The sequence below is a fragment of the Zingiber officinale genome, chromosome 8B, assembly GCF_018446385.1.
Source record: "Zingiber officinale cultivar Zhangliang chromosome 8B, Zo_v1.1, whole genome shotgun sequence".
Lineage (NCBI taxonomy): Eukaryota > Viridiplantae > Streptophyta > Magnoliopsida > Zingiberales > Zingiberaceae > Zingiber > Zingiber officinale.
The window spans coordinates 103,763,198-103,789,446 of NC_056001.1; the positions used below are offsets into that span (position 1 = coordinate 103,763,198).

The following is a 26,249-nucleotide window of genomic DNA, read 5'->3' on the forward strand; positions in this document are numbered from 1 at the left end:
CAAACATCTCCTTTGTCGCACTATCACATGAATTATCATAATTTTCTTGAGTCCCCCTCTTAAAATTAACAAAAAAAAAATTATATAAATTAAAATTCTCAAACATCTCCTTTGTCTCACTATCACATGAATTTGATGCAACCTTATCCAGCCCAATTTATAGGCATGGATACTAATTTACATGTATTCATGTATTATATTACACATGCAACATAGATATACAATAATTAGTAATAGATTAAATTTTAAAATTTATTATCAAATTAGCATTTTTTTATTAATTATAAAACAATATTTTCTCTAATTAAGCTCAATAGAAAATCAAGCTCAACTCTAGTTTAATAAAAATTTAATAAACAAAGATTAAATATGCTTAATAGGTAAATAAAAAAGTTTGAGCAAAGCAGTAAGGTTAGGAAGAAAAATCAGATGATTGAAACTTTACTACATTAATCTTTATTCAAAAAACAAATTAACAAAATAGGATCAGACACTTTTCTTTTCTCATCCAAGACTTCCACATAGATGTGCATCAAAATCTTGATATCTATGTATATTTTAAAATAATATCATTTGTAGCATAAGTTGATTGAAACCACACAGATGAGTATGCTAATGCAGAATTAAAGATCAATGTACTAGTCATAGGATCATGTACATCTCAAGCTAGATCAGGCAGAATATAGTTCCATGGCATCCTAAAAACATGTAGCAAGTAATTTGATCTCAAGTTATTTATTTTTTCCTCAATCAGCAAAATTCTCTTTCCTAGGAAAAGAAGTTACAGTAGAAACTCATACTCTAATGCCGCTTAAAATTTGCGTAATTGATGCATCAAGATGTCAGTATGGGCAGTTCTGCGATTTGAGCATTTATCAGCGGTTTTATCAGCGAACAGGTGCAGAGAAGAATATAACAACGGAATATACGACTAATCCAGCGAGAAGAATTCCCCCATAAACAAAAGCCTGGGATGTCTGTGCTGGATGGCTGTATTCGATACTGCAACACCTCATTTTCTCCCTCTCTGATGCCAAAACGCGATCCACGTATCTGCAATAAATGAACAAATGACAACGAACAAGAAAAGGCATTAGCTAAACAAAGACAGCTTCCAACCTAGCTAAATCATATGAAGAGAGAAAAATCTGGACTTTGGAGACGACAATACTACACACGGTGTCATCAAGTATACAGATGGGGAGTGATGACTCACTGTTGAGTGAATATAGTGCTTTGAAGAATGTCGGAGCTATTGTGGTACGCCTCCATTAGCTGATGATCATATAACAAAGAAGATAAATCCACGAGTTGTTCCTCAAGCTTCTGCTAAAAGCAAAACAGAGTATTAAAGTCCTGAATCACCACGGACAAATGGATTACGATAGCAAAATGACTAATCTCACATCTAGATATTCCTCCAAACGCTCAACAAGCTCATGCGGAAAAGGTTCAGGTAAGTTTGTTGTCTTCTTGTAGAACTTTTCCACCCAAAACTCAGTGTTTGACTTCTTTTTCTTGCTTTTCACTGGCTCCCCTAGTGGTGTTTTGAGATGCTCAGCAGCAAAGGATTGAACACTCTGCAAAGGGTCATGTTTTAGGCTGTAACATAAATATGGCTGATTTATTTTGTTTTTACTAAAATGGCCATCATGGCATGTAAACATGAAGAACAAAACTTCCCAGAGATGGAATTTGACATGTAACAAAAAAGTAGTCAAGATTCATGAGTATCTATCTATATATTAGACTCAGTTATGAGGGTTCGGTAGATTGCATGGCAAGTCTACAAGTTTGAAGAGGATAAGATGCGTGGAGCCTTATTATCTACGAGGTATTCCTCTACTTGGTCATCATGCTGCAAAACAATAGGAAAGATGTCACTGATACCTCTGACGTTTCTCGTATCTTGCGAAGAGCAGAATCAACTTGTGCATATATTGTGACTCTCTGCAGCAAAGAACTGTGTGAGTAACTGGTATCTGACACAATAAAGAATAGAAGCATGTGCAGAGAAACTCAGTTTGAAGGAAATTTTTGAGCAGATGCAATCACCATTTCACAAAGATGAAAAATTCTTGAAAAAATTGGTCAAACAGTGGAAGCAATATGCATTTCTTTTAGACCATTGGAGCCCTCAGCGACATTTAGAGATTAAAAATTCAAGACATGTAAACTTCTAGTTCATCATAGGGTAATCAACTATGGCATAACTAAACCAGCAAAGTATATTTTCCATACCAAAGCAGCATCCTTGAGCATTTGACTGATTTGGGATGAATTGGAGAATGGCCCAAAAGGATGACATCCTACAGCCCAAAGCCAATTGAGAATTGGCCGCTCATGTATATGTGATGCTCTCTCATAAGGTGCACTGAGCCCACCGACTGTAGAAGCCAAGCCTGCCAAAATATGCCTCTGTGCTAGGGATGGAAAAGCATGTTGCCTTTTGGTTTCCGATACATAGCTATCAAAATAAGATGAATTATTTAGTGTAAACAATAGGCCAATTTGTAGAATGAAAATTTTGATCAAAGGCTTCATTTCTTGTTAGTGAGACAGCCATTAAAATCAAATATAAAACATAAAGAAGAATATAAGCAAGAATCGGTTCTCTAAAGACAAAAGAAATGTTGATCATAGAACATTATATATTCAGCTTTAAAGAAACCTAATACTTCATAAATAGAGTTAAAATATACTTGTCTTGGTACATAATAAACTAATACCATGAAGAAAATTTATGTGCACCAGTGCATAATTAAGTTTGGTGCTTAAAATATTTCCTCGGCAATAACCATTCCCATGCCACCGTAGGATAACAATGCCATCAGCCATTAAACCAGAAAGTCTTCACACTTGAGTATGGTCTGAGTATGAAAACTCATAGTAAATTAACAGTTGCAATAAGGACTTTATGCCTGACTCAGGATGCTTACTATCAAGTCATTTGATAATGCACCATCTAATAATATTTAATTCCACAATAATATCCCTTCAATTGCTACATCATATCAACTCCATACGCTATAAGTATTAACAATAGCATCACAAATTAAGGATGAGAGAAATGTATTCAGAGATACAAACTATGGGAAAGGCGATTCTGAGACAATTGTTGAAAGTCAGATGGAATAAGGATGGTTTACCAGAAGAAAAATGAGAGCACAAAAATAGGAATCAGACAGTTATTTTCTTATTGACTAAAAAAAATATAATAACGAATTTTTCTAGTCTCCCTATGTCCCTCCTCCCATTTTCTCTCAAAGTAATCTGGCCTTAAGGCAGTATGATGCTTTCGGAACATAAGTTTAAAACACTAAATGAAAAAAATAAAACCTTTCATGTATATGCAAATTTCAATATAGTTTTAGAATTTTAAAAAAATCTTAGAAGATTTAATTTTTTACAAAATTATCTATCTTTTTCTTAAATTAATGGGTGGGAAATGGATATTGGCCCATTGCCAACACTCTTGGATCTGAGATTTTGTGGAGATGCAAATATATGATTCTAGAGCACTATGATGAGCTACCAACTTGGCAACAGTTATATAAAGTATAAATCTGTACATCGACATGCATCTAACCTTCAAAAGAATGCTATAGAAACAGTTTCTCTTGTAGTAGTACACAGATTCAGCTCCATGATATCAGACTTCTACATTTCCCAGCACTTCTGACTAACTTCAATTTGTTACAAGATTTTTCAGGAAGAGTGGATTGATATCAGATCAACAAATTCAATTCAATTGGATTAAGTTCAAATAAGATCATTTTGAAAAGAAAAAAAACGTTTCTCCCTTCCTCATCTTCTCTAGCTAGGGCTGCAGGTTTCTAGTTTATGCTTTCTCTTCGCTGACACGAACAATTTCAGAACAATCAGCCAAAGCCTAACTTTTTTAATCCAAGTAACACTGAATTTGGATTCAGTGAGCAGGCATTCAGACAAACAGCAATAAGAGCCCAATTTGTTCAGATGGAATGACTAAGAAGTATTATGCTCCTTTCTGACTCAGGATGGAATACCTATTTTATAACTTGATTGAAAATTTTGTTATAATCTGCTTTTACTTTGGCATTGGCGTTCAGTGTTTCTAATTCAGTTGATTGATTCAAGTTTATAATGATCATTGTTTGTGTAGATCAAACCTCAAACATATTAACTAGGTGTTGAGTGGGCAGTAACATGTAGAGGAGTGGTCAACTTTGGGAAGTCTCCATATCAAATGGTAGCCAAAGATTTGCAGGTAGGTAGTAATAGTATTTTGCATATGATTCCTTGGTGGTGTTGCAGTTGAATCAAGCAATAATGTCTTTATCTTTATCTTCTGGGTTCCATGCCCAAGCTGCGTGAAAGGCAAAGATCAAATGATTAGCAGATATGCATTGTGTTCTGAATTGTATGTCAAAGTGATGTGAATTGGCAATGTGTGAGCAGAAAGTGAGGTTGGCTGAGTGGACTCTAATGTAATGCAACAAAGTTTCTTTAGGAAAGACGTGTGTTGGGTGACTGACAAGTTTTGAGTATGGGCAAAAGATCGAGTCAGTGATTGAGTGGAGTTTTGTGCAATGTGGTAGTACAATTGCAGTGTGGATCTTCATGCAATGCGGTAGTAGTCGTTTTCACTTCAGTGTGATGGAACACAGGGATGTTAAGCCGAGTGACTTTGTTGCAGTGACAATATGAATAGGATGATTGGGATATCTTATGCAGTGACATATGTGTATGGTGCAAGACCCGTGAAGAATATGTAGGCATGACAAGTTGCAGGTCAAGCAAGGGCAGTTTGAGTCAAAATCAAGGAGAGATGTTAAGGTCGATTATAAACCGATTGTGGGATTATTTAAGATAATTAAGACCATGTGGTTGACTAAGTTTAATTCAATATTGTCTCAGGTTTGATCATGGCATATTCCCATACATGACGCTATGAAGCTGATCTACTTCATTTTCTTAGCTTGCTGTTACTAAATCTGTACTCTTTTATAATACAATTGATTTTTGATAAATTGCATCGAAGTTCAGGATCTATATTCATGCAATTATACAGTAATATCATGGAGTTATATTTGTTTTTATATCACTAGTTATACAACATACTACTTATTGGTCTATTATACATTCTTATTTGCAAATCCATTTAGAAATCATCTTTTGAGTTATGGACTAGCTATAGCAGAGTCCCTTCAACTTCATGCAGTCATGATCAGCTAAGGAACGAACTAGTTTATGCAGTTACTCATGTAAGGTATCATATTTATTTAACTTGCAATTAATTATCTTCTCGCATCTAGCCTGTATATAACTTGTATGAGTTAGACATCATGATGCTTATGACACCATATAGAGGTATGACAGACATAGGGGATTAGCAATTGATGGCCTTATTGTGGATAATCAAAATTTTGATGGCACATTCATGGGCCACGGAAACCATGATATATATATATATATATATATATATATATATATATATATCAGTTTGCTCTACGACTGGGTTGGGCATATGACTATCAGACGTGTTTAAACAGGTTTGGTTATCTGCAAAAGGGGCATGGGATGAGTATGAATAAGATAGTAAATACTTGTGATGGGAAAAAGATGAGTTTGAATTTGAAGACAACAGATACCTGAATAAGTTTAATTGATTTACATTTTTTATTTTTCTTTATTGCATGTTATATGGAGTTGAATGCTAAACTAGAATCTTGGCGGGAAACACTAAAAGAGAATGATTTTAGACTCAGTAGAATAAAGACAGAATATATGGAATTTAAGTTTAGCAATATTAGATATAATAAGATATTGTTAAGATAGGAGACGGTGAGTTGTTTGAAATCGAGAGGCTTAGATATTTAGGATCATTTTTGCAAAATGATGGAAGGATTGAGAGAGATATCTTACATAGAATACAAGCAGGATGATTGAAATGGAGAGCGTCGGGTGTTTTATGTGACCATAAAGTACCTCTAAAACTTAAAGGAAAATCTATAAAACCGCAGTTAAACCTGCTATGTTATATGGAGTTAAATGTTAGGCTATGATTTGAGCACATGAGCAGAAGATGAAAACTGCAGAGATGAGGATGTCAAGGTGGATATGTGGACATACGATAATGGACAGAATAAGAAATGAGAACATTAAAGAGAAAATCGGAGCTGCATCTATTAAGGGAAAACTCCAAGAGATACGTTTAAGATGGTATGGGTATGTACTTAGACGACCAATGAATGCTCCAGTTACGCGATGTGAAACTATGACAAGCACGCATATCAAATGAGGAAAAGAAAGACAAAAAAAAGACTTGGTTAGTCACGATAAAACAAGATAAACTTTATTTAAATATAGATGATATAGTTGGAGATAAAGTTCACTAGCATAAAAGGATCCATATAGCGACCCCACCTAGTGGGATAAGGCTTGATTGTTGTTATTGTTGTTCTTTATTGTATGTTATCACCTGGTGAAATTTTGTCAAGTACGGACTCTAACCATTCAATTGTGTACAGGTATCCATCAAAACATTATGGGATGCTTAAGGGCAGAGCAATAGGTGATAGGTTTGGGACAAATACATAAAGGTAATTAAATGCCTTGGATATAGAAATGGGTTTTTGCAGGAACTCTACAAGTTGGTATCACTAATTCAGTCATCCTCATCCATATGTTGACCATGTCAATGAGGGTGAGTTGAGAACACAAAACTCGTGCCAACAATAGTAACCATATCCACATTAGAGCAGACATGTGGTGCTTCTCTATCACAGAATAGGAAGGTGTGGAATAACACTAAGTTCACACCTTCATTTATTTCAGACTATCATATAGTAGTTTCATTGATTCTGTGCATAATTTTGGCAGAAATTATACGCTTAGAGGTGATAATTACATTGTGTGCTTGTTGCAATAAATCATTGTCGTAGTTCCTTTGTTTTATTCATATTGATATTTGTGAAGCATTGATGTTATATCTATGTTGTGCCTTATTTTATGATTACGTTCATGTTATCACCTGATGCCTACGTTACACATTTGTGCACACTTCATAACTTCGCTTTTTAATTTCTAATCAACAGTCAGCAAGTTGAGTGTTCTACACAAAGCTATCCTAATATACACCTAGATCTTTGGTAATTATGTTGCATTTGTGTTGGAAAGTGGAACTCCGAATGGGTAGACAGACAGGTACAGAATTTTAAGGGATCTTTTGTTCTTAAGAAGTATTTACTATGCTAATGTTCTTCCTTGTGGTTTATTAATTACTTCATTAACAGACATAAATTGTGTGATGTAGTCATACATTCAAATTAATTAACTACTTTTTATCATGAAGTATACTCCAAATACCCAAATGCTGCTTAAATATTTAACTCTTTAAGTTCACTTTGTTACCAGCATCTCAAAGCTTTCTATTCATACAGCATAATTGCTTTATTGAATAACTACCAAAGATGAGTATCATGAATCACCTTAGCGGAATCTTCTCATTGTTATGCTCAAGGACAATTACAACATCCTTACTCGTCCAAACAAGACTTTCATCTTCCATAAGAAGGCTAGGATCAACATCAGCCAATGAAAGCACAAAACTGCCAGTAGATACATAACAAACGCATAAGCATAAAATTGAATTTTCTATAATGCATGATTGATATTCACATGAAAACAAAATTTCTGGAAAAAAAAAGCTAATAAAATATCTGAAAATAAATTCAAATATCAAAGAGATAAATATTAAATGAGCAAGATCCATCATTTCTTCTGACGGTTTAAGATTGCAAATTAGGAGCTTTTGTATCATTCCTAGATTTAATTCAACTGAACATGCAATCTATTGTACATCATCGTCATCAATGTTTGCCCCAACTTTTTGTGTGGTGTTATATGGATCTTATCACCTTATTGAGTTCTATGCAGGCCTATTTCACTAGTAATAGTCAAATCAATTCGATCATTTATTAAGTTGTTTTGGGTATCCTATCCCTTAATTTTTTTAATATAAATATTTTACAAAAAAACATGAAACTTTGATATATTTTTTTCTTCATTTAAGCATTTTCAACAAAGCATAATTCTGAACTATCATTATATAATTTTCACATATAAGTATTAATGCAAGGCAATTTAATGTTGAGACTAACAGCCTTCTCATCATGATTTTATTATTTACAGAGAACATTATTTCATCAATTTAAGGAAGAGAATTCAAAGAAAGGCAAATCTCTGTCTTTCACAAGTTTGTACAAGGTCCTACGGGAAAATGTTTATTTTATATGTTCTCATTGGCTTGACAAAGATCAAATGATTCCTAAAGATCTTACAATCAAAAAAGGGCCATAAGCTTGGAAACTGCCAAATCTTTTTGGGTCATTTGTCAATTATTATTCTACAAGTCCACTTTAAATATTCTAGAGCTATCCCACTATCATATTGAATGCATTTGTTTTGTTTAATTGTAATCATTAATCAATTTAATCCAAAGCTGTAATACTACATATCAATATAAAGATGGATGCAAGAAGACAAGTTTGTTACATGTAAGAACAAAATGTATACATCTCAATTAAGTATTAAGAAGTAAATGACCCTAACATTAATCTAAAGCATGAGTTCCTCTATTTCCTATTTTACAATTTAACCCCCTTTGAGCAAGACTTGCCTTGCCCTTAATAAGACCCTCCCTGCTTCACTCTAATTAAGGTCACCCTAAGCTGCCCCGTCAGTTCTGTTATGTAAATGGGATAAAAATGCAAGACACATGAAATGAGATTTTTTTACCTTGCACCAACTATTGCAATTTTGTTTTGTGTTGATTGCATTGGCAAAATATTTTGTTCCACTCATCAATTGGCATATGAATGACCTGATACCTCGAAACATCCCAAGGTCCTCCATGATAATATTGACGCAGTTGAATGCTTCCTATATGGCAAGGGTTTTCAAAGCAATGAAGGGGCACTTTAGGCTAAGGTGTAATGCAATGATCAATGATCTTCGCAGCTTCTCAACAACACTTCTGAAATCAATGAATGCAAGTCACTGAAGGTATCTGTGTAAGTGTCTCAGTGTAGGTCATGGTCCATGAAGCTTCCATGATGTTGCCACCGTGCTAAACCTAGGAAGACTACAACACTTCCATGCTAAATCAATGAATGCAAGCCACCGAAGGTCCACATAAATGTCTCAGGTTGAGGTGTTGATCATGGTCCATGAAGCTTCCATGATGTTGCCACTGTGCTAAACCTAGGAAGGTTCACAAGAAAGTTCCTTTGCTCTCCCCCCTCCTTTTCACATCAACTTGCACTAACATTAGCACACTCGGTATATTTCATTCCAGTCGGGAACCAAAATCTCAGAATGAAATTTAGTTTATACCTTATATTTTATTGATTATCCTGTATATTTTATATTATATCTTATTGGTTCGCCCCACATGCAACCCACAAAAGAAGTAAGGCACAGAGATAGGAAGAATATCCCATAACCCATCCTGCCCTACTCCATGCCGTTTTGTATATGAGGTGGCAATATGAAGTCAAAAACCCATTATAATCTCTATAACTATTCGTCTTATAGAGCTATCATAATGGCAGATAATATAATCATGTAACCAAGTAAAGAGAAGTTCATAATCACATTTTGATGAAAAGAATCATTGCAAAAGATTGCAAGATACAATAAACACATTTTATACCAAATCGAGGTGTGCTACAGAAAGTATGAAAAAAAAAACAGCTACAAAACCAATCTAGCTTATGATTGTTCAATATAAGTTTCCATAATAAGTGGTGACTGACCAAATTTAAGATAGTATTAGATCATGAAGTCTTGGCTTTGATTCAATAACTAAAAATAGATACCCAATTAAGTTAGAGCACATGTTGAGCTTAGTCGAATCCAGTACATCCACCCACACACCTAAGGGTGAGTTCTAAGAATATCAAACTACAGAATGAGCCTTTTTCAAAACAGCTTAAGCATTTAGAATGTGTTACAATTGATGGTTTAAAATCTCGTGTCGGGCCACACGGGCGAAACATTTTATTCCACCCGCCCACCAATATAGCACAGAGACCGGCATGCAAGCATAGCACGACCTCCGCGGCTGCACCGGAGGGGTCTCGCGATCACCATGGTCACATGACCCCCCGCGTCGGAGTGGTCACGCGACCCCCGTGGCCGCGCCGGAAGGGTCACGCAACCCCGACAGCTACATTGGAGGGATCACACAGCTCCAACGCGACCCCGGCAATTGCGCCGGAGCATGACTCCAACGCGAGCTAGGTTCAACAGCATGAGTTAATTTTAATTAAAACTTAGTTTAATAATTTGAATTAACTCTCAGACATAGTAGAGATAATCTAAATAAACTTTATTAAACCTAATAGAACTATCACATTAATTTAATATATATATATATATATATATTTATTTTAATTCTAAAAATATATGATAAAAATTATTTATTTATCATATGTATTTTTTTGTTTTTTAAATATTTAAGTTATTTTTTTATTAATATATTTTATATTAAAAAAAATACTTGTCAGTACGGCACGATACAATATCGAAACCGTATCGTTCTGATCATAGACCGAAACTCCGATACAACTAAAAAATTTAAACCATGTAACAACCCACTCAAATTTGACAACCCTAAATTCACTGAAGTTGTATGAGCTTGCATAAGCATCTAAAAAAGGTTTGAAAAATCCAGGTAGCTTGAAATTGAAAGGATAGGTCAAGCTTACACTGGAATCACTCTGGTTCCATATGTTCGGTACAAATTTCCTTTCTTCTTTTTCCCAGTAGATTTCTTATCTTTGCCATGCCTCGGGTTGTAGCTTTCCCATATTGGTTTCTGCTTGATTGCAGAATCTTGCGAGCTATCTACTTCATCTATCCAATGCTGTAGAAAAAAGGAATCAAGAAGCAATTTGAGAAAGAAAATAATCAAGAAGCAATCTGTGTTGGACGATATTCTTTCTATTATTAACAAAGAAGAAAAGAAAAAGTGTGCATTAAATTATAAAATGTTCACAACTTCAACCGTCCTGAAATTGAGATAGGCTACATGTCAAGATACAGACCTGGCGGATAAAGAATTTATTTGAGAGAGAAGGATCTGAAACTTCTAGTAGACCTGCTGCAAGCACATCAGCAGAGCGCTCCATCTCCTAAGTAACCATAACTTAAATTAACACACTATTTATGTGCAAGTATTCCAATAAAACTGTCAATACTCTGAAACTATATAAAAAATATCTTGACATATTAGAAAACATAAATCAACAACAGAAGTTAGTCGAAGCAAAATAACGTGGAGAAATAACTGTGTTCTTCAACCGCAGAAATCAAAAAAAAAAAGTCCTTGGCATGGTTAATCCTTGAAAACAAAGAAAATCCAAAGAGTCCATTCGGTTGTGTTAAGAATTGGAGACGAATGGAGGCCAATTGAGAGAAGAAGGCATGGAGGGTCTTAGAGTCGGGTTGCAGCGGCACCAGATGGGGAAGGAGGGCAATTTGGTAGTTTTACTCATTTCCACCTCTTTCACTCTTTCTTTGCTCGAGTAATCAACTTGTTTTCTCCTTTCTCCACCTCCTTTCCCTCCCTCCCTTCATTTCCCTCTCAATTCTTTCATCTTAGAGTACACAGTGCCTTAGTTACTAATGTAGGTATGAATCAAAGGCAATGTTCATTGACTTGGTATCTAAGTTTATGAAGATTATGAATGTCTTAAAAACTAGCCAATTTTAATGTGATTGTCATCTTAATCCTAAAGTTTGAATACTTTGGGACTTTAGGTGTTATTTTCCACGACTTGTGTTTCTTCTAAGGAATCCATGATTCCACAACCTAAATCAACACACTTTAACCAAGGTGTATGCTTCTAAATAACCTAAATGAGCATGACTTCTCAGTAGCATTCCAAGGAGTAAGAAGACACTGTTGTCCAACTTATATTTCTGTCCATGGCATACTTCAAAGTTTTAGCTTCCAACAAATGCATCCTGACAGTACAATTAATGAGATAGGAATAACTTCAAATTGAAGTTACAAAAAAAATGATTATAGCAATAATGAGAGCCATTCTATCTACAAGATAAACAAATTGAAGTTCATAAAATTGAGCAGTGGATTTACCAAATAAAACAATCATAAAAGTGACACAAAACACCACCTCTTTAAGAATAGCACCATCTAGATATGTTCTGGTATGGACATGAAACCGGCCATCTTTCTTTGTTTCTTGCAGAGAATGTCCACGCATTGCTTTTGAAACAGCGATTGCTAATTTTTCATGCTGATGCAATGCATGGGAACCACCAATGATTATTACCTCCTGCCCAACATGTACCATCTTCTTGACCTGAAGAAAGATTAATTCAATACAAGATTAGGGTAAAAAAAAACGGAGAAAAAAAGAAGGGAACCAAAGTACTAAGGTGGCATTTAGTTTAGGAGTATGGGAATGAGGGAATGGATTCATTCCCAAACTTTGTGTTTGGTTGATGGGAATGGAATTAAAATTTTAGAATGAAACCCAAAAACATGGGTATTGATGAAACTCACCTCCTCCTTTGGGTTTTGATGGAAATGGGAATGAGAATTAAATTTTGGACAAAAATACACTTGATATATTTGTTCAATTTTTCTTTCATATAACTTTCTCTCTCCTCATTCTATCATCACGCTTTTTCTCTCATCATACATTCTCTCTCCTCAATCTCTTCCATCATATACTCTTCCTTCACATTTTCTCTCATCACACATCCTCTTTCTTCATTCTCGCCCATCACACTTTCTCTCTCATCCTCTCTCATCATGCTTTCTCTCCCATCACACCGTCTTTCCTCATTTTTTCTCATCACACTTTCTCTTTCATCATGTTTTCTCTCTCATCATACAAAGGTAAGGTTGAACCTCTCTGCCTTAAGCATATAATCCTTTTGGCAAATTCTTTATATATTCATTATATTTATAATGAAACACACATTAAATGACACAGGAACAGCTTCAAAAGCCAATTGTCTAGTTTCATTGAACTTTTCAAAATTATATGCAAGTTCAATAATAACTTAGAAGTTCTTCACCACTAAAAATTTTTATATTTCACAACAAAGTTGCTTGAAAACCTTATTCAATTAAATTAATGAATCAATATGAAAGGCAAATCTCCTATGACACATCAGATGATTCTTCTGATACAAAAATCATGGTGTAATGAGCATCCTTTCCACCTCATAGAATAACAAAATAAATCAAAAAATGATTTTTTGTTCATGAATGAAATAGAATAAATTGAGACGGAGATATTACATGAAAAGAACATGAGAAGTTGCCGCAAGGTATTTAACCACATAGATCAGTGGGTCCTATAGAATCTATGACTGAAATAACCCTAGAGGGGAAGGTGGGGGTGGGGTGGGGATCACTAAACAGAGTAAGAAGCAATTACTCTTCTGATCTAAGTGTATTATTTGTACTTTTTCCTGGATGAATTAGATATTAATTTTTATTCATTTCTGGTACACAAGTAAAGAATTAGCAACATGTTTTTGTTTTCTGTATATCGAAACCCAATCAATTTAGACATTGACAATCATGAGAATTGTTAGATACTGATATGTAATATGTAAATAGTATAGGGGACCTATGTGTAGCATTGTCTTCTGAATAATATAAGGAGAAAGGGGGGATGAGAACCCTAAGAAATTTCTTTCTCAGAACATAAGAATATTGTATTATTGAATTTTTTAATAATCCTAGGATGCAACATAACAAAGTAGCTTATGTTTCTAGTTCCTAAACAACCCTTGAGAGAAGTCATTGAAAGAATAAGCTAACTGTGGAGAAGCATGAAATACAAGGATCATCTCATTCAATGGAGCAAGGATTTGATCATCTTACATTATCTTTATTTCTTGCTATGTTTAAATTATGATTTATTTCAAAGTCTTGTTTCTTTTCTTCTTTTTTTTTTCCTGGAACTTTCCTCATCTACAAGAATGCAGTAACAAAGTGTAGTCTTCCTGGGGAATTATCTTGTTCTACTTTTAAACAACAGAAGCAAAGAACTTAAGTTCCTAGTACATGTAATTCTCTTCCACTGTTGGCTTTGTTTCGTGCTACTATTAGTACCAATGGGAGGGTTTTGCTATCCAATGATGCATTGTTATAAGGACAATGAAAAACCTAATAACGGTGATTAGTTGGTGGTGTAGGTTTTTCTTGAATAGTTTACAATACAAGATCGACCGATGGAGAGGGCAAGGCGACAAAAACAAGAAATGTTGGTGATCTTGTGGGCTCTTCAAGTGTGAATCTAAGAGTATCAGAATCAAAACAATCATTGGGTGCATCAGAGGCAGTGCTAATAATCCACACCCATCAACATTCATGAAAGTAACACAATTGGTGATAGATAAGGTACTAGTATTGATAAGATCTTAGAACCATTATGTAGGTTTCAGCCATATGATGTGCATTTGGCGGATGAAGTAGCTTGATATGTTTTTCAAAGATCGTTAATGATATGAAATCAGCCTAGACAATCTTTGTTGGAAGACAATGTACCAGAAATTGAACCCTGTTTGTACATGTGGAACCGCCACATCAGCGGCCCCCCTAGAGCCGGTCCCACGGATATGGAGGGAGGTAAATGCAGGTACACAGCTGAAAGCACATAGCCGGGACGCTAACCCCAGGCAATGACACCCCGAGGATCGAACCCTGGACCTTTCGGCCACGAAACCATGCGCCCCCAGCTGTGCTACACTCTGGGGACACATTGAACCCTGTTTGCATATGACAATACTTGCTATATGTTATCGTTGTCTGGTCTCTTCAGGCTCTTCATCCCATGTATAATGAATTACTTCATTACAAAGTGTGATTTAGTAAATTATGAATCAAATGTTATGCAGAAACCATCAATAGAAGAGTATCGCATTCACAAGTGCACAACTAACAAGAATAAAGTACTTGGATTCAATAATTTCATAGAACAAGATAATCACAAAGGCTAATTATAATTTCTTTGTTATATAAAGAATTAGAATATGAACAAAGTTATAACAACCACAAATAAACCTAGGAATGGAATTCTAAGAAATAATTTATGATTGGAATACTGGAATAACTGTAACAAATATTGTTTGGAACAAAGATGAACAAACCCTTGCTCTGTTATTCCTCTTCGGCCTATCATTATTTGCATGAGGATTTTTGTCATATGGTCAGAGTTTTGTAAAAATAATTGACACTTATTATAAGTGCCTAAGGGGAATCATCCCTTATAAAGAGATGCCATTGCCATGTCACCTTCACTAGAGAATTTTGTGATGATGATTCTTAACAACTTTTTGTTGCTGGAAATTAACTTGATCCATACTCTACTATTCTTCCTCTTGTATACATCTAATTTGTGTTGGTGCTGGAAGCACCAGCTAATTGAACATGTGTTTTGATATTGGCAAAGGTTGAAAGTTAAGGATTATTGTGATCTAAAAAGTTTAACCAAGTGTGCAGGAAGTCCTAGTTATGGTTAGGTAAAGAAGTCCTGATCAAGTGGATTGGGCAAGAAGTCTGGTTGAGTGGATTGGGCAAAGAAGTCTTGGTCGAGTGGACTAGGTAGAAGTCTTGGCAAATCGAGGTCATCGGACAGAAGTTCTAGGGATCGAGGACACTAGGTGGGAAGCCCTGAGGTCACGAACACCAAGTAAAAGTCTAGGCGGTCCTGCAGTTCAAAGATTGAATGCTAAGTCCAAACAGATCAGGAGGACAAGAGGACCGGATGTTTGGTGAACGGTAAACTCTCCTGAGAGGAGTAGGTGAGGATGTGTTTCCCGTTGAAGGAATAGTAGGCGTCGGTCTGACTTAAAGTTTCAAAGAAATCCGAAAGTCAAGACCGGACAGTCCCGAAACTATCTAAATAATTTTGTACTTATATTTTATATTATGTCTGTTATTGTGTTAACTCTGTGATGAAAAAAATCAAAGCCGGAGTAAAGGCATTCCAAGCGCCCGGAACCAAGAGAGATCCAGGCATCTAGGAATGGATAAAGATGACTTGGATAGAGGTTTGCTGAGGTGTAGCCACGTCAGCGGTCCAAACTCCCGGAGGTAATCCAGGCGCCCGGAGGTGGATAATTGCCGACAAAGTCGGATCGGATCAGGTTGACTCCATGCGCTCGAAATGCCCTATAAAAGAAAGCTTCAACCAGTAGCTCAGACACTATTCTTCTACACTCCAACAACGCTCATGTTGCTCCGAAACTCTGCTACAACGCTGAAACATAACTCCGACAATAACCTCCGAGTCTATACTCCTTCCGGGTTGTCGGTATAATTGTCTTTCTTTTACGCTTCATTTCATTACTTGTAATCAGATATATTGTACTTATCAAACTATTAGTGAATTGCCCAATGAAAGCACTCAACGAGCGTGGGCCTTGGATTAGCCATTGTTGGACTATGAACCAAGTAAAAACAAAGGTGTTAGCCTTTGTGTATTTTCGCTGTGTATTCTTGTGTTTTCTGAAAAAGTAAAAAAAATGGCGAGCGTTATTCACCCCCCTCCCCTTCTAGCACTGTTTTAGATCCTACAATTTGTTCTTTTTCTTTCTCTTCCATAGTGATACCTAGAGAAGGTAATACTATCAAGTTTAAATCATAGGTGAAAGGAAATAAAATACTCACAAACAGACAAGGGAAGACAATAACACTATATCACTTAGGTTGTGACCGTCTTTGATTGAACCAATTTCATACATCTTGAATACGAAGCCATACAAAATTTTTTGAATATGATATCCTCAAAAGTCCTTTCATCAATGACAAAATAAAAATTTTGGTTTGACATGATACATTCTAAGAAGTTGCGGTGTGAATGTTCCACTTAATGTAACACAAGAAAATCTGTTAGCCTTAATCTTACAAATAGCCCTATCTGGTCTATATGCTTTTGTAGACTTCAAAATTTGTGAAGAGTATTTTAAGAACCACTCTGGCCATGTAAAGTGACAAGTTGTAATTCATATTTCTCAAATGTCATCTAAATGTTAGCCACACAGAATTTGTACTTCATGGAGAATAAGCACCAAATGCAAAGATATATACATACACCAGTAGAGAAGCTGAGTTCTTGCTAATCGTTTTTAATGTAGACTAATTTACCTCTCTTTCAATTGCTTGAATATCAATGCTTCTATTGTGACCAGCTTGAAGAATGTTGTATCTGTTGTGGTTCTGCAGGACTATGATAGGAATAAGAAGCCTTGTAGTCAGGTCCACAGTTTCAAACCTGAGTATCATTTGACCCACTGTTAATTTATTGGTACTTTGGCAGTGTATATTTCTTTGCTGTGATTTAATTCCCCTATTGTATAAAACTCATTTTAGTGGCCTCTTCAGCAAGACAGACCCAATCAAACTAACCAGAAAGAGATGAAAAATCCTCATCATGATGCTCTTTTACTACAACAACAACAAAAAAAACACTTGTCCTCTTACTACAATAAAATTAAAAAAATTACACGTCCTAAGAAAATTCATCAACATATTAGTGTGATAGTGAAATCTAGAGGTAGAGCTGCTACAATGACTTCCAAAATTTTAAGTATGATTGTGTTTTATCATCAGACCAATGCAACTTCCTCTGGCTAATTCTTGATTAGCCCCAACATAGTCCGCTAAATAAAAAGAGTTGATGTAACATAAAAGTGTACCTGATATCTGGAGCTATTAAATGCTCAATTGTAGTTGAAACCAAAGCACTAAGCTGCCCGATGAAAATAGCTTCTGTTGAGTCTACCTTAGCCATGCCTGATCCTCTTGGAAAAATTAACTTGGATAACCGAGGCAATGATCTGTAACTAATACTTCCTTCTTCAGTTTCTATCCTCCCATATGTACAAGGGCCTGCTGAAATATCAATCACAATAAATCTGCAAATTGAGGACGAAAAACTTACGTTTAATACAAGTTCTTAGTGTATTATCAACTTAATGCTATTAACAATTACTGCAAAACATAATTGAAGTTAAAACCAGTTAGGTCATTGCATAAAGTGGGGCATTTAGACAGCATGAATCAAGGGTTGATCCATCAATTAGTAGCATTCCAGATCCATCAAATAAAAATATATAGGGTTTGCTCTTTCTCCTTGTTCTTCTGTAACAGAAAAGTGTTCAATAGCTCAATATCTGTGAATTATGTTATAAGAACAAGAATTTAACCAGGATTGATCAAAAGTTGTCTGGGATCAATAGTAATATCTTTACCGATTCAATAAGTGGATAAAAAGGTTGAGAATAGTTAAAAATCAGAAGAAGAAAAATAGCCCAAGATTGGTTGGGAAAAAAAAAATCAATCTCTCGAGTTAATTTTGAAGATTAACCTTTTAGCTAAGATACAGAAATTTCTACCATATATTATGATTGTTGAGTTTGAGAAGAAAATAGCAATTACAAAGTATATATAGGCCTAGTTATAAAATCAAACACATTAACTCTAATATTCTTATCATTCCCTCTTCAGCTGGGCATAGATACTATTTATGTACAGCTTGTTAGATCATCTAAAGGACTTTATATAAGCAAAACACAATCAACAAAGAGAGAAGCCGGGAACAAAGCTCTCAAGTGGCATTGAAGTGGTGCAGACAGAGCATGCAATGGACTAGGGGTAAAAAAAATACTCAAGGGTCTTAGATGGAAAATGGATAGCATATAGCCTGACTCTTTGCTAGAAGTAGAGAACAAGACATTCAAGTCCTCTTGGATAGAATATCACCGGATAGAACAAGTGTGTTGAAAGAAGAAAAGGAGCAATAACAATGTGAATAGGTGTTTAAAGTAGTCTAAAGAGGTTGAGGCTGAAGAGGCTAGAGTAAAAAGGTATAAGAAGCAACTTAAGGAAGATGTATGCTTGGGGATTCCCCATGCGATGTGTCCTGAATGATATGAATACAATGGAGGTTGTACTGCTGCTCCCATGCCGAGAGTAAGAGACTTCTACAGATTTGGGTGGATCTGTGGTGGTGGATATGGTCCTCAACTATGAAGACAGTGGATATAAACCTATATACGGAAGAGTTTCTAACTTTTGTTATGAGGCGAGCAAATTCACTAAATCTGTAGAAGGTTCAGTGACCGGACTAAATTTTCAAAGAGAAAGCAGTGCACGGCGAGAAGAAGAAACTTCGAATAGTGCCTGCCAATCGAGGCAACAGGCAGAATTCAGGTTACTGGTGCTGCTTGCAGTACAGAAACTACGAGTGAGTCTAGTGGAGTAAAATGTGATGGCGATGGGAACTGTTCCTTGGGATTGCGAGGGAAAGGCTAGTATGCCACTGCATAATAGGGTGTGAGAGAGGGTGGTGGTGGCGTCCATGCAGGGTCCGTCATCATATACGAGAGACGTGGAACGGACCATCTTGGCTACAAACAACAGGAAGGTCCACAAAATGGTGACCCATCTCCATGCTCACAAACACTCAAGGAAGTGAGTGGGCACATGACTCCTAGATGTGCACAAAAATACCACTCATCAGCTCAATGCTGTGCATGGACTTGCTGTCCCCATCATATGCGGATGCACAATAACCATCAAGGTCACATAACTCACCTTGGCATGGAGCACATGCAACTATCACATCTGGATGCATTGCTAGCCTGCATCAACATGCATGAGCATTGTTGGGACCGAAAAGTAGCTAGAGGGGGGTGAATAGCTCTTCGCGTGCTCGTCGTCGGCGTTGCTCGTTTCTTCAGAGATATGCAGCGGAAATATAAGAAACAAAGGCATACAACGCTAACAATGATGGTTTACTTGGTATCCACCTCACAAGAGGTGACTAGTCCAAGGATCCACACCTACTCACGCACCCTCCACTATAAATAACACTCCTTTATGGTAACTACCAAAGGCGAAGAAGCCCTACAACACTCTCAATACAAGAAGAAGAAAGGGAAATACAAGATAAGCAAAAGCTTACAAGATGTGCAATAAAAACCCTAACCCTAACTTCTTCTTCTTGTTTTTGATCCGCCTCTTGACTTGGAAAAGCCTCCAAGAATCTTCAAGAACTGGCGATCTGGAGCTTGGAGAGAGCTATGGAGGTGCTGGAGAGTATCTGGAGTGAATCGGTGAAGTTCTGCCGAAGAAAATGAACGCCTGCGGCTTAAATCGACGCCAATGGTCGGATCCCGATCGATTGGATTGCTCCCAATCGATCGGGGAGGCTTTGGATCGATCCACGGATCGATCCAGAGCGCCTCTGTGCTCTCTGGAATAGCCTGGATCGATCTGTGGATCGATCCAGGGCTTATCGCACATAAACAGCAGCTCCCAATCGATCCACTGATCGATTGGGACCTCTGGATCGATCCACCGATCGATCCACTGATCGATCCAGATCTGCTGGATCAGTCGGCTGATCAATCCAGACCTACTGGATCAGTCGGCTAATCAATCCAGATCTTGGTTTTTGCCCAAAACCAAGTCCAAAGCCCCCTAAACCAACATCTAGTCAACCATGACTTGTTGGTACATAAGACCTAGCATCCGGTCACCCTTGACCAGCTAGGACTCTCTCACCAAGTGTCTGGTCAATCCCTTTGACCCACTTGGACTTTTCTCTTCTTGCCAAGTATCCGGTCAATCCCTATGACCTACTTGGACTTTTCTTCCTCGTGCCAAGTATCCGGTCAATCCCTTTGACCTACTTGGACTCTCACCAGATGTCTGGTCAACCTTGACCCCTCTGGATTTCTCCTGCCTGGCTTCACTCACCAGGACTTTCCCAATTGCCTAGCTTCACTCACTAGGTCTTTCACCTGGCTTCACTCACCAGGATTTTCCCTTCAGCCTAGCTTTCAGTCAAGTATCCAGTCAACCTTGACCTACTTGACTTTCCTTCACAATCTTAACTGTCAACTTTGACCAAACGAGAATTGTATCAACAATCTCCCCAAATGAACAACTGCACCTGCATTGTCCATATCATTTATACCCAATATATTGTCAAACATCGAAACCCAAACCAAGACTCAGGCTTGGTTAACCAGGTCAACCTTGACCTAGGGAATATTGCACCAACAAGCATGACTTGCAAGTCGAAGGATATTTTACACCTTGGCATGTGGGCCACCTCTTCAATCCTTCTACCAAGAATGATTGACTTAAAAACTTTTTGAATTGAAGAAAGATGATAGTTGTGCTGAGAGTGAAAAACCTAAACAAAATGCAAGTTTACTGCATTTAACAATGCTTAGTCATGATCACAATGATAAAGCATTCCTAAGAAAGAAACACCATAATGGAGATGAATTTATTTATCCAAATCAACTTCATGATGATAGATGAAAAAAGAGAATGAAGAACCATAACCAGAATTTCAGTAAATACGAAAGTAAGTTTAGAAAGAAAGGAACATGCATAGAAATTAAAGAAAATTGTTGATAAGTTGACAGAAGACTAGAAGAGGAGAGAAATAACTATTCTGTTCAAAGTTTAATACCATGAAGAGTTCAAGCATAACTATTGCAAATAACAAAAAATGCAATGCAATTCATTTTACCTCCCAGAGCTCAACCAAACTTGAGATGCTCCTCCTCCATTATAACGGTAGAGGTATATGTAATCTCCTTCCTGCCTTTTCAGTTGTTCCTCGTTCAATTCACCAATTTGCCCGTACATAAACTTATCAAGGTCAATTTCTTTATTCCTAGGATCCATTCTGACCTGCAAATGTAACAGAATCATACATACAAGGCAACCAGACTTGTAATTAGCTTGGCAATTCAAAAGGCAATGACAGAGACACAACGCCCTGTCCAATGTAGAGGTTGCAACAGAGTCAATGCATGCAACATTTATAGGCTCTCTCAATTGAGTCTAGATAAAATTAACTTGTACAGCCACTCTTACAAGCAGAGAAGTAAGTACCTTCGTGTTTTATAAGACCTTTGTAACTAAGACAAAATGACAACAACCTGTCAACGCCCATGGGCCTTAGGTTGAAAAGAACAAGAAACAATTATTTTCTTCTGACATGAGTATATATTTTCCAGGCAGCATGGATAACAACAAAAGGAAACTTCTTGGAAAAGTATACTTGTATTTGTACCTTATCAAAATTCACAATAAATATTGCAGGTGCAACATTTCTGCCCATTTCTGTAGCAGAATGTTCAGCACTTCCCACATCAAATATAAATGAGTACAGTTGTTCGAATATTGGTTCCACCTGGGTTGCTTCAACCTCAAATAGAGGAAACTCACTTCCATACTCGCTCTGAAAAATAGCAACCAATCATGATGTTTAGCAGTTAAAGTCTTAAAGATCTTCAAATTTTAAATGTTTGCTCGGGATAATTGTCTATGTGGAAAGAAAAATTAGATCCTTCTTCAATATGGAATAAATGACTAAAAAGTAGGATACAGTAATTCAATTTTTACACTAGAGAAGCATGTAGTAAGAAAAATATTTGGGTACCTTTATTGCACTGATGTTAAAAAAAAAATTACCTCTCTAGAAGTTCCTGCTGGAACCATAGCCTCTTTTAATGCCTTTTCGAGAGCTATTAATTCTGGCTGTCCAGCCTGTCAACGGAAAGATATCTAATAATAGAATTAAGCAGTACAACTGTTCATTGAAAAGAAAAAGATATGAATCCTTCTAAGTATATTGATTCAGTTTGCCCAAAAAGAGTGGTTGAGTATGAAGCATTAGATCTGTTAAAATTAGAGCATCTGGAGTATTATGCAAAGTTAATGCAATAACAAGTCCAAAAATTATGCAACAGAAAAAAACTGGGAAATTGACACTGATATGAGAAATATACTGGCCACAACTTATGCAGCTTGCATAATGACACAAGATTAACTTCAGTGAATTTAAGATCAAGGCCTACCTACAGCACATAAAGAAACTATGAACAAACTGAAACAGGTGAAACAAAATTTGGTAGAAGACACCTGATGCAAATTAGGAATCAATTTATCTTTTAAATTTTAAATTGTAGTAAATTTTAATAATTATCATATTTTAGGTGTCAAAAGTTTGGTCTCTTTTAATATGGTTGAAATTGGTTAGAGTTTAATGAGTATAGGTAGTCTCTCTGATTTACAAGAGTATTGGGTAATTGTGTTAATTTCTCTAGTTTAGTTAGATTTTATATTTTTATGTTGTAACTTTAAGTAAGTGGGTATATCTTACCGCATTTGTTTAATTTTATTTTTCAATTTTATTGAGTTGAAAACTTTTAAAAGACCTGAACTCTCCTCCTTCAGTTAATAAAATTCTCTATTTGATGAAATTCATAATGAAATACTAGTGATTTTCTCCCTGCAGCCTGGTGCTGCATCAACTAGACATTTGAAAGTCCAAAATTTTAGGATAATTTTTGAAAGCGTAGTAAGACCTAGAAAAACAAAGGTCAAATATGATAAATTTGGTTGCTGAAAAAAATACAATTCTTGTTAATCTGTCACTGTTTAGGCTCATGGATATAGGTAAAGAAGAAAGAAAAGTACAATATCACATAAGGGGGAAAATTACTGATACAGGAAATATAATAGAATGGGTGTTAAACAGAAAAAAGATTCTAACTTTTGCAACCACAAGTATTAATAGAAAGAAAATGGAAAAGCAACTAGAAATTCAATTTTACAACTTGAAATTTCTTGTAGCATTCTACTTAGCTACTTATCTATGTCCTGATCCAAAATAGCTGGAACATTTTGTGGTGCAATATTTTGTTTACTTAGTCAATGTTGGTCCCATCCCACACCAAACAACAAATATGAGAAACCATGACATGGGATTTCTTAAACAAAATTATGACTTCTCATTGTATTGAATAGTTAAATGCATCTTCTGTGCTCTTTAAGAAGATGAAATACAGTTAGATTATCCATTCTCAGCCAAGGATCACCATCTTAAAAAAATGTGATTCAATATATCACAAAAGCAATAATAAGATCAAAATGTGAAGTTAGCTAATAAAATTTCAGATTGTATAACAGGTTTAGTTAACTAGTTTGACATATATAGCATGCAGGATAGCAAACACTCAGGGTATATGCAAGCATATTTAATTAATATTCAGAAAATAGTGGAAGTAAGAAGTGAGTTTTACATTCTAAACTTACAGGTATGGCATTGTAGCTGATATGATGTTCGATATCAATTGGCTCTCCTGTCTCAAGGCAGGATGGCCTATGTGTTGGAAAACTAATTTTCAAGAATTCCTCAAGCCTGTGAGCATCTAACTTATACCTGTAGCCCCCATCAGCGTTGAAACCAATAAGTACAATATTAACCTCAAGCGGAACTTGGAAAGGAACCTGCACTAAAGGCACTAAAACTTAACAGAAATATATTTTTCATTGAACAAAATGTTATAAAGCAAGTATAGTTAAACCAAAAAATAGTAAAACTATGTCATGTTATTAAAATTGTTCGGGAGATATTCAACCAAAAAAAAATTGTTCAGAGGATATTAAAAAGCATTGAGAAAGAGCATACATTTATAAGAGTGGTTTCTTGGGATGATTTGAATAAGTTCTTAGCTTATGATGTTAATGGAACACAGACATTGCTTTACCTGGCCATGGCTACAGACAACAGTTACGCATACCCCAACATGCCAATAGATTACAGCATTTCATACAAGTGCGGTCATGCTATAGCCATAAATAAATTTGTTTCCAAATTTTAGGGAAATTGGTCTATTGACTATAAGTGTTCTAAGAGGTAGCATCCACATATGCAAGCTAGGTAGGCACCTGTGTGGCCAGGTGGATGCATCTGCAAGTTTGATAAGCTATCTTGCAGTGAAAAAAATGGTTCAATTTATTTAATGATCTAGAACTTAACAAGGAAGTTTGTGATGACCTTCATTACTATAGGATTTATTGTTGTAATTGTGAAATGCTAAACCAAATTTTTGATGCGGTAGCATGTAACTTATAATTGTTAACTTAATCATTAATTTACAAGTGATAAATGCTTTGATAAATATTTTTTCAATGTTTTGTATGCACCTGCAAATTACAATGTACAGTGGGCCAACCATCTACCACCTTGAAAGTTTTCTAAAACCTTGGCTGATTATTAGCTAGTCATAAACAGTGTGTTATTGATTTGACAATTTCAATATAAATGAAAATCGAACACAGTACAAAGCTGAGGAACAACTGTGCACACATTCATACAGCAGGAATTAGCTTTGGGGAAATGAACCTAGTAGTTCTAACACATTAAAAGTAGATAAAGCTACTTAGGAGTCAAGACAATCCAATGATTCCATTTGAAACAAGCTTTCTAAATGATATCCAACGTATGAGATTCTCACGTAAGTGATCCACTGACCAATTATGCTCTGAAGCAGTTGATTTCAATGAAAAGGAGGACATTTTCTTCCAGATACATCTTAAAAAGATAAAGAACTTCCGGAACTACAGAGTTTCAAGATGTAAAGAGACACACAAACATAGTACCCAAAACAAATTTGACATCAAATATTCTGGCAGCGGGGACAAAATCAGGAAACGAAGAGGATACCTCCGCCCTAGTATGGAGCATGCGGCGGACATCTTCTCGGACGGTGCTTTGCAAGTCATGGAAGGCGCCGTGATGCCACTGAGGGTGTCCCGGATCACGTCGGAAAGCCTGCTGCGCGGACTCCGCCGCGAGCGGGAGCAGGAAAGAGGCCAAAAGGAGGAAGAAACATGGGCGAACTGATGGCATGGCTGGATCACAGAAAGATCTAAGCGCGATTTGGCGAACGAACGAGTGGAAAAGTGGTTCAGTGGACTTCCGCCATCGCTCGAGCGTCTGAATCGGAAGCTTTCGGAGGCGGAACAGACGCCGTTCTCCCGTTCCCCTCGTATAAAATTATGGGATTGCTCCGCATACCGCACGACGATGCGGTAGGAGCGCGTGCCTCGCACGTGAAGGTTACTCAGTGACACATTTTCATTTTAATTCAAATATTTAGATTAAAAATAAAAAAATACCTTTTTTTTTCCTTGTGCTACATTGCATTGCATGGGTAATATAATGGACTCTCTCATAAAAATTTATTTAAATTTTTTATATTAAATATTAAATTGATAATAATAGATATTATAGTTAATCTTAATTAAAATATTAAAAATATATATTTTTTAATATGGTTGATCTAAGATATTTATAAAAGTTTTTCGTTTACTTTGTCAATTATAAAATGTGGCA

The 26,249-nt window shown here is 36.1% G+C and overlaps 1 protein-coding gene across 1 annotated transcript; it reads right to left on the minus strand.

Moving 5' to 3' along the window:
• Positions 1-608: 608 nt before the first annotated feature.
• Positions 609-25,911, minus strand: LOC122016268. Its single transcript, XM_042573505.1, has 16 exons — positions 25,578-25,911; positions 24,164-24,358; positions 22,538-22,612; positions 22,137-22,304; positions 21,588-21,751; positions 17,734-17,952; positions 17,183-17,309; positions 12,186-12,374; positions 11,094-11,180; positions 10,755-10,912; positions 7,473-7,592; positions 2,242-2,467; positions 1,891-1,950; positions 1,407-1,580; positions 1,217-1,326; positions 609-1,053 (listed from the first exon to the last, which is right to left on the minus strand). The coding sequence occupies exons 1-16, from the start codon at positions 25,761-25,763 to the stop codon at positions 888-890; spliced, it is 2,424 nt and encodes an 807-aa protein (XP_042429439.1). The 5' UTR covers positions 25,764-25,911; the 3' UTR covers positions 609-887.
• Positions 25,912-26,249: the final 338 nt, after the last annotated feature.

Excerpts from the sequence above, each read along its gene's own strand:
- LOC122016268 (XM_042573505.1), bottom strand. The coding sequence starts at position 25,763 with ATGCCATCAGTTCGCCCATGTTTCTTCCTCCTTTTGGCCTCTTTCCTG. Across the intron at positions 22,613-24,163 it reads TCAGCTACAATGCCATACCT|GCTGGACAGCCAGAATTAAT; the intron begins GTAAGTTTAGAA and ends TTCCGTTGACAG. Across the intron at positions 1,951-2,241 it reads TGCTCAAGGATGCTGCTTTG|AGAGTCACAATATATGCACA; the intron begins GTATGGAAAATA and ends TCTTTGCTGCAG.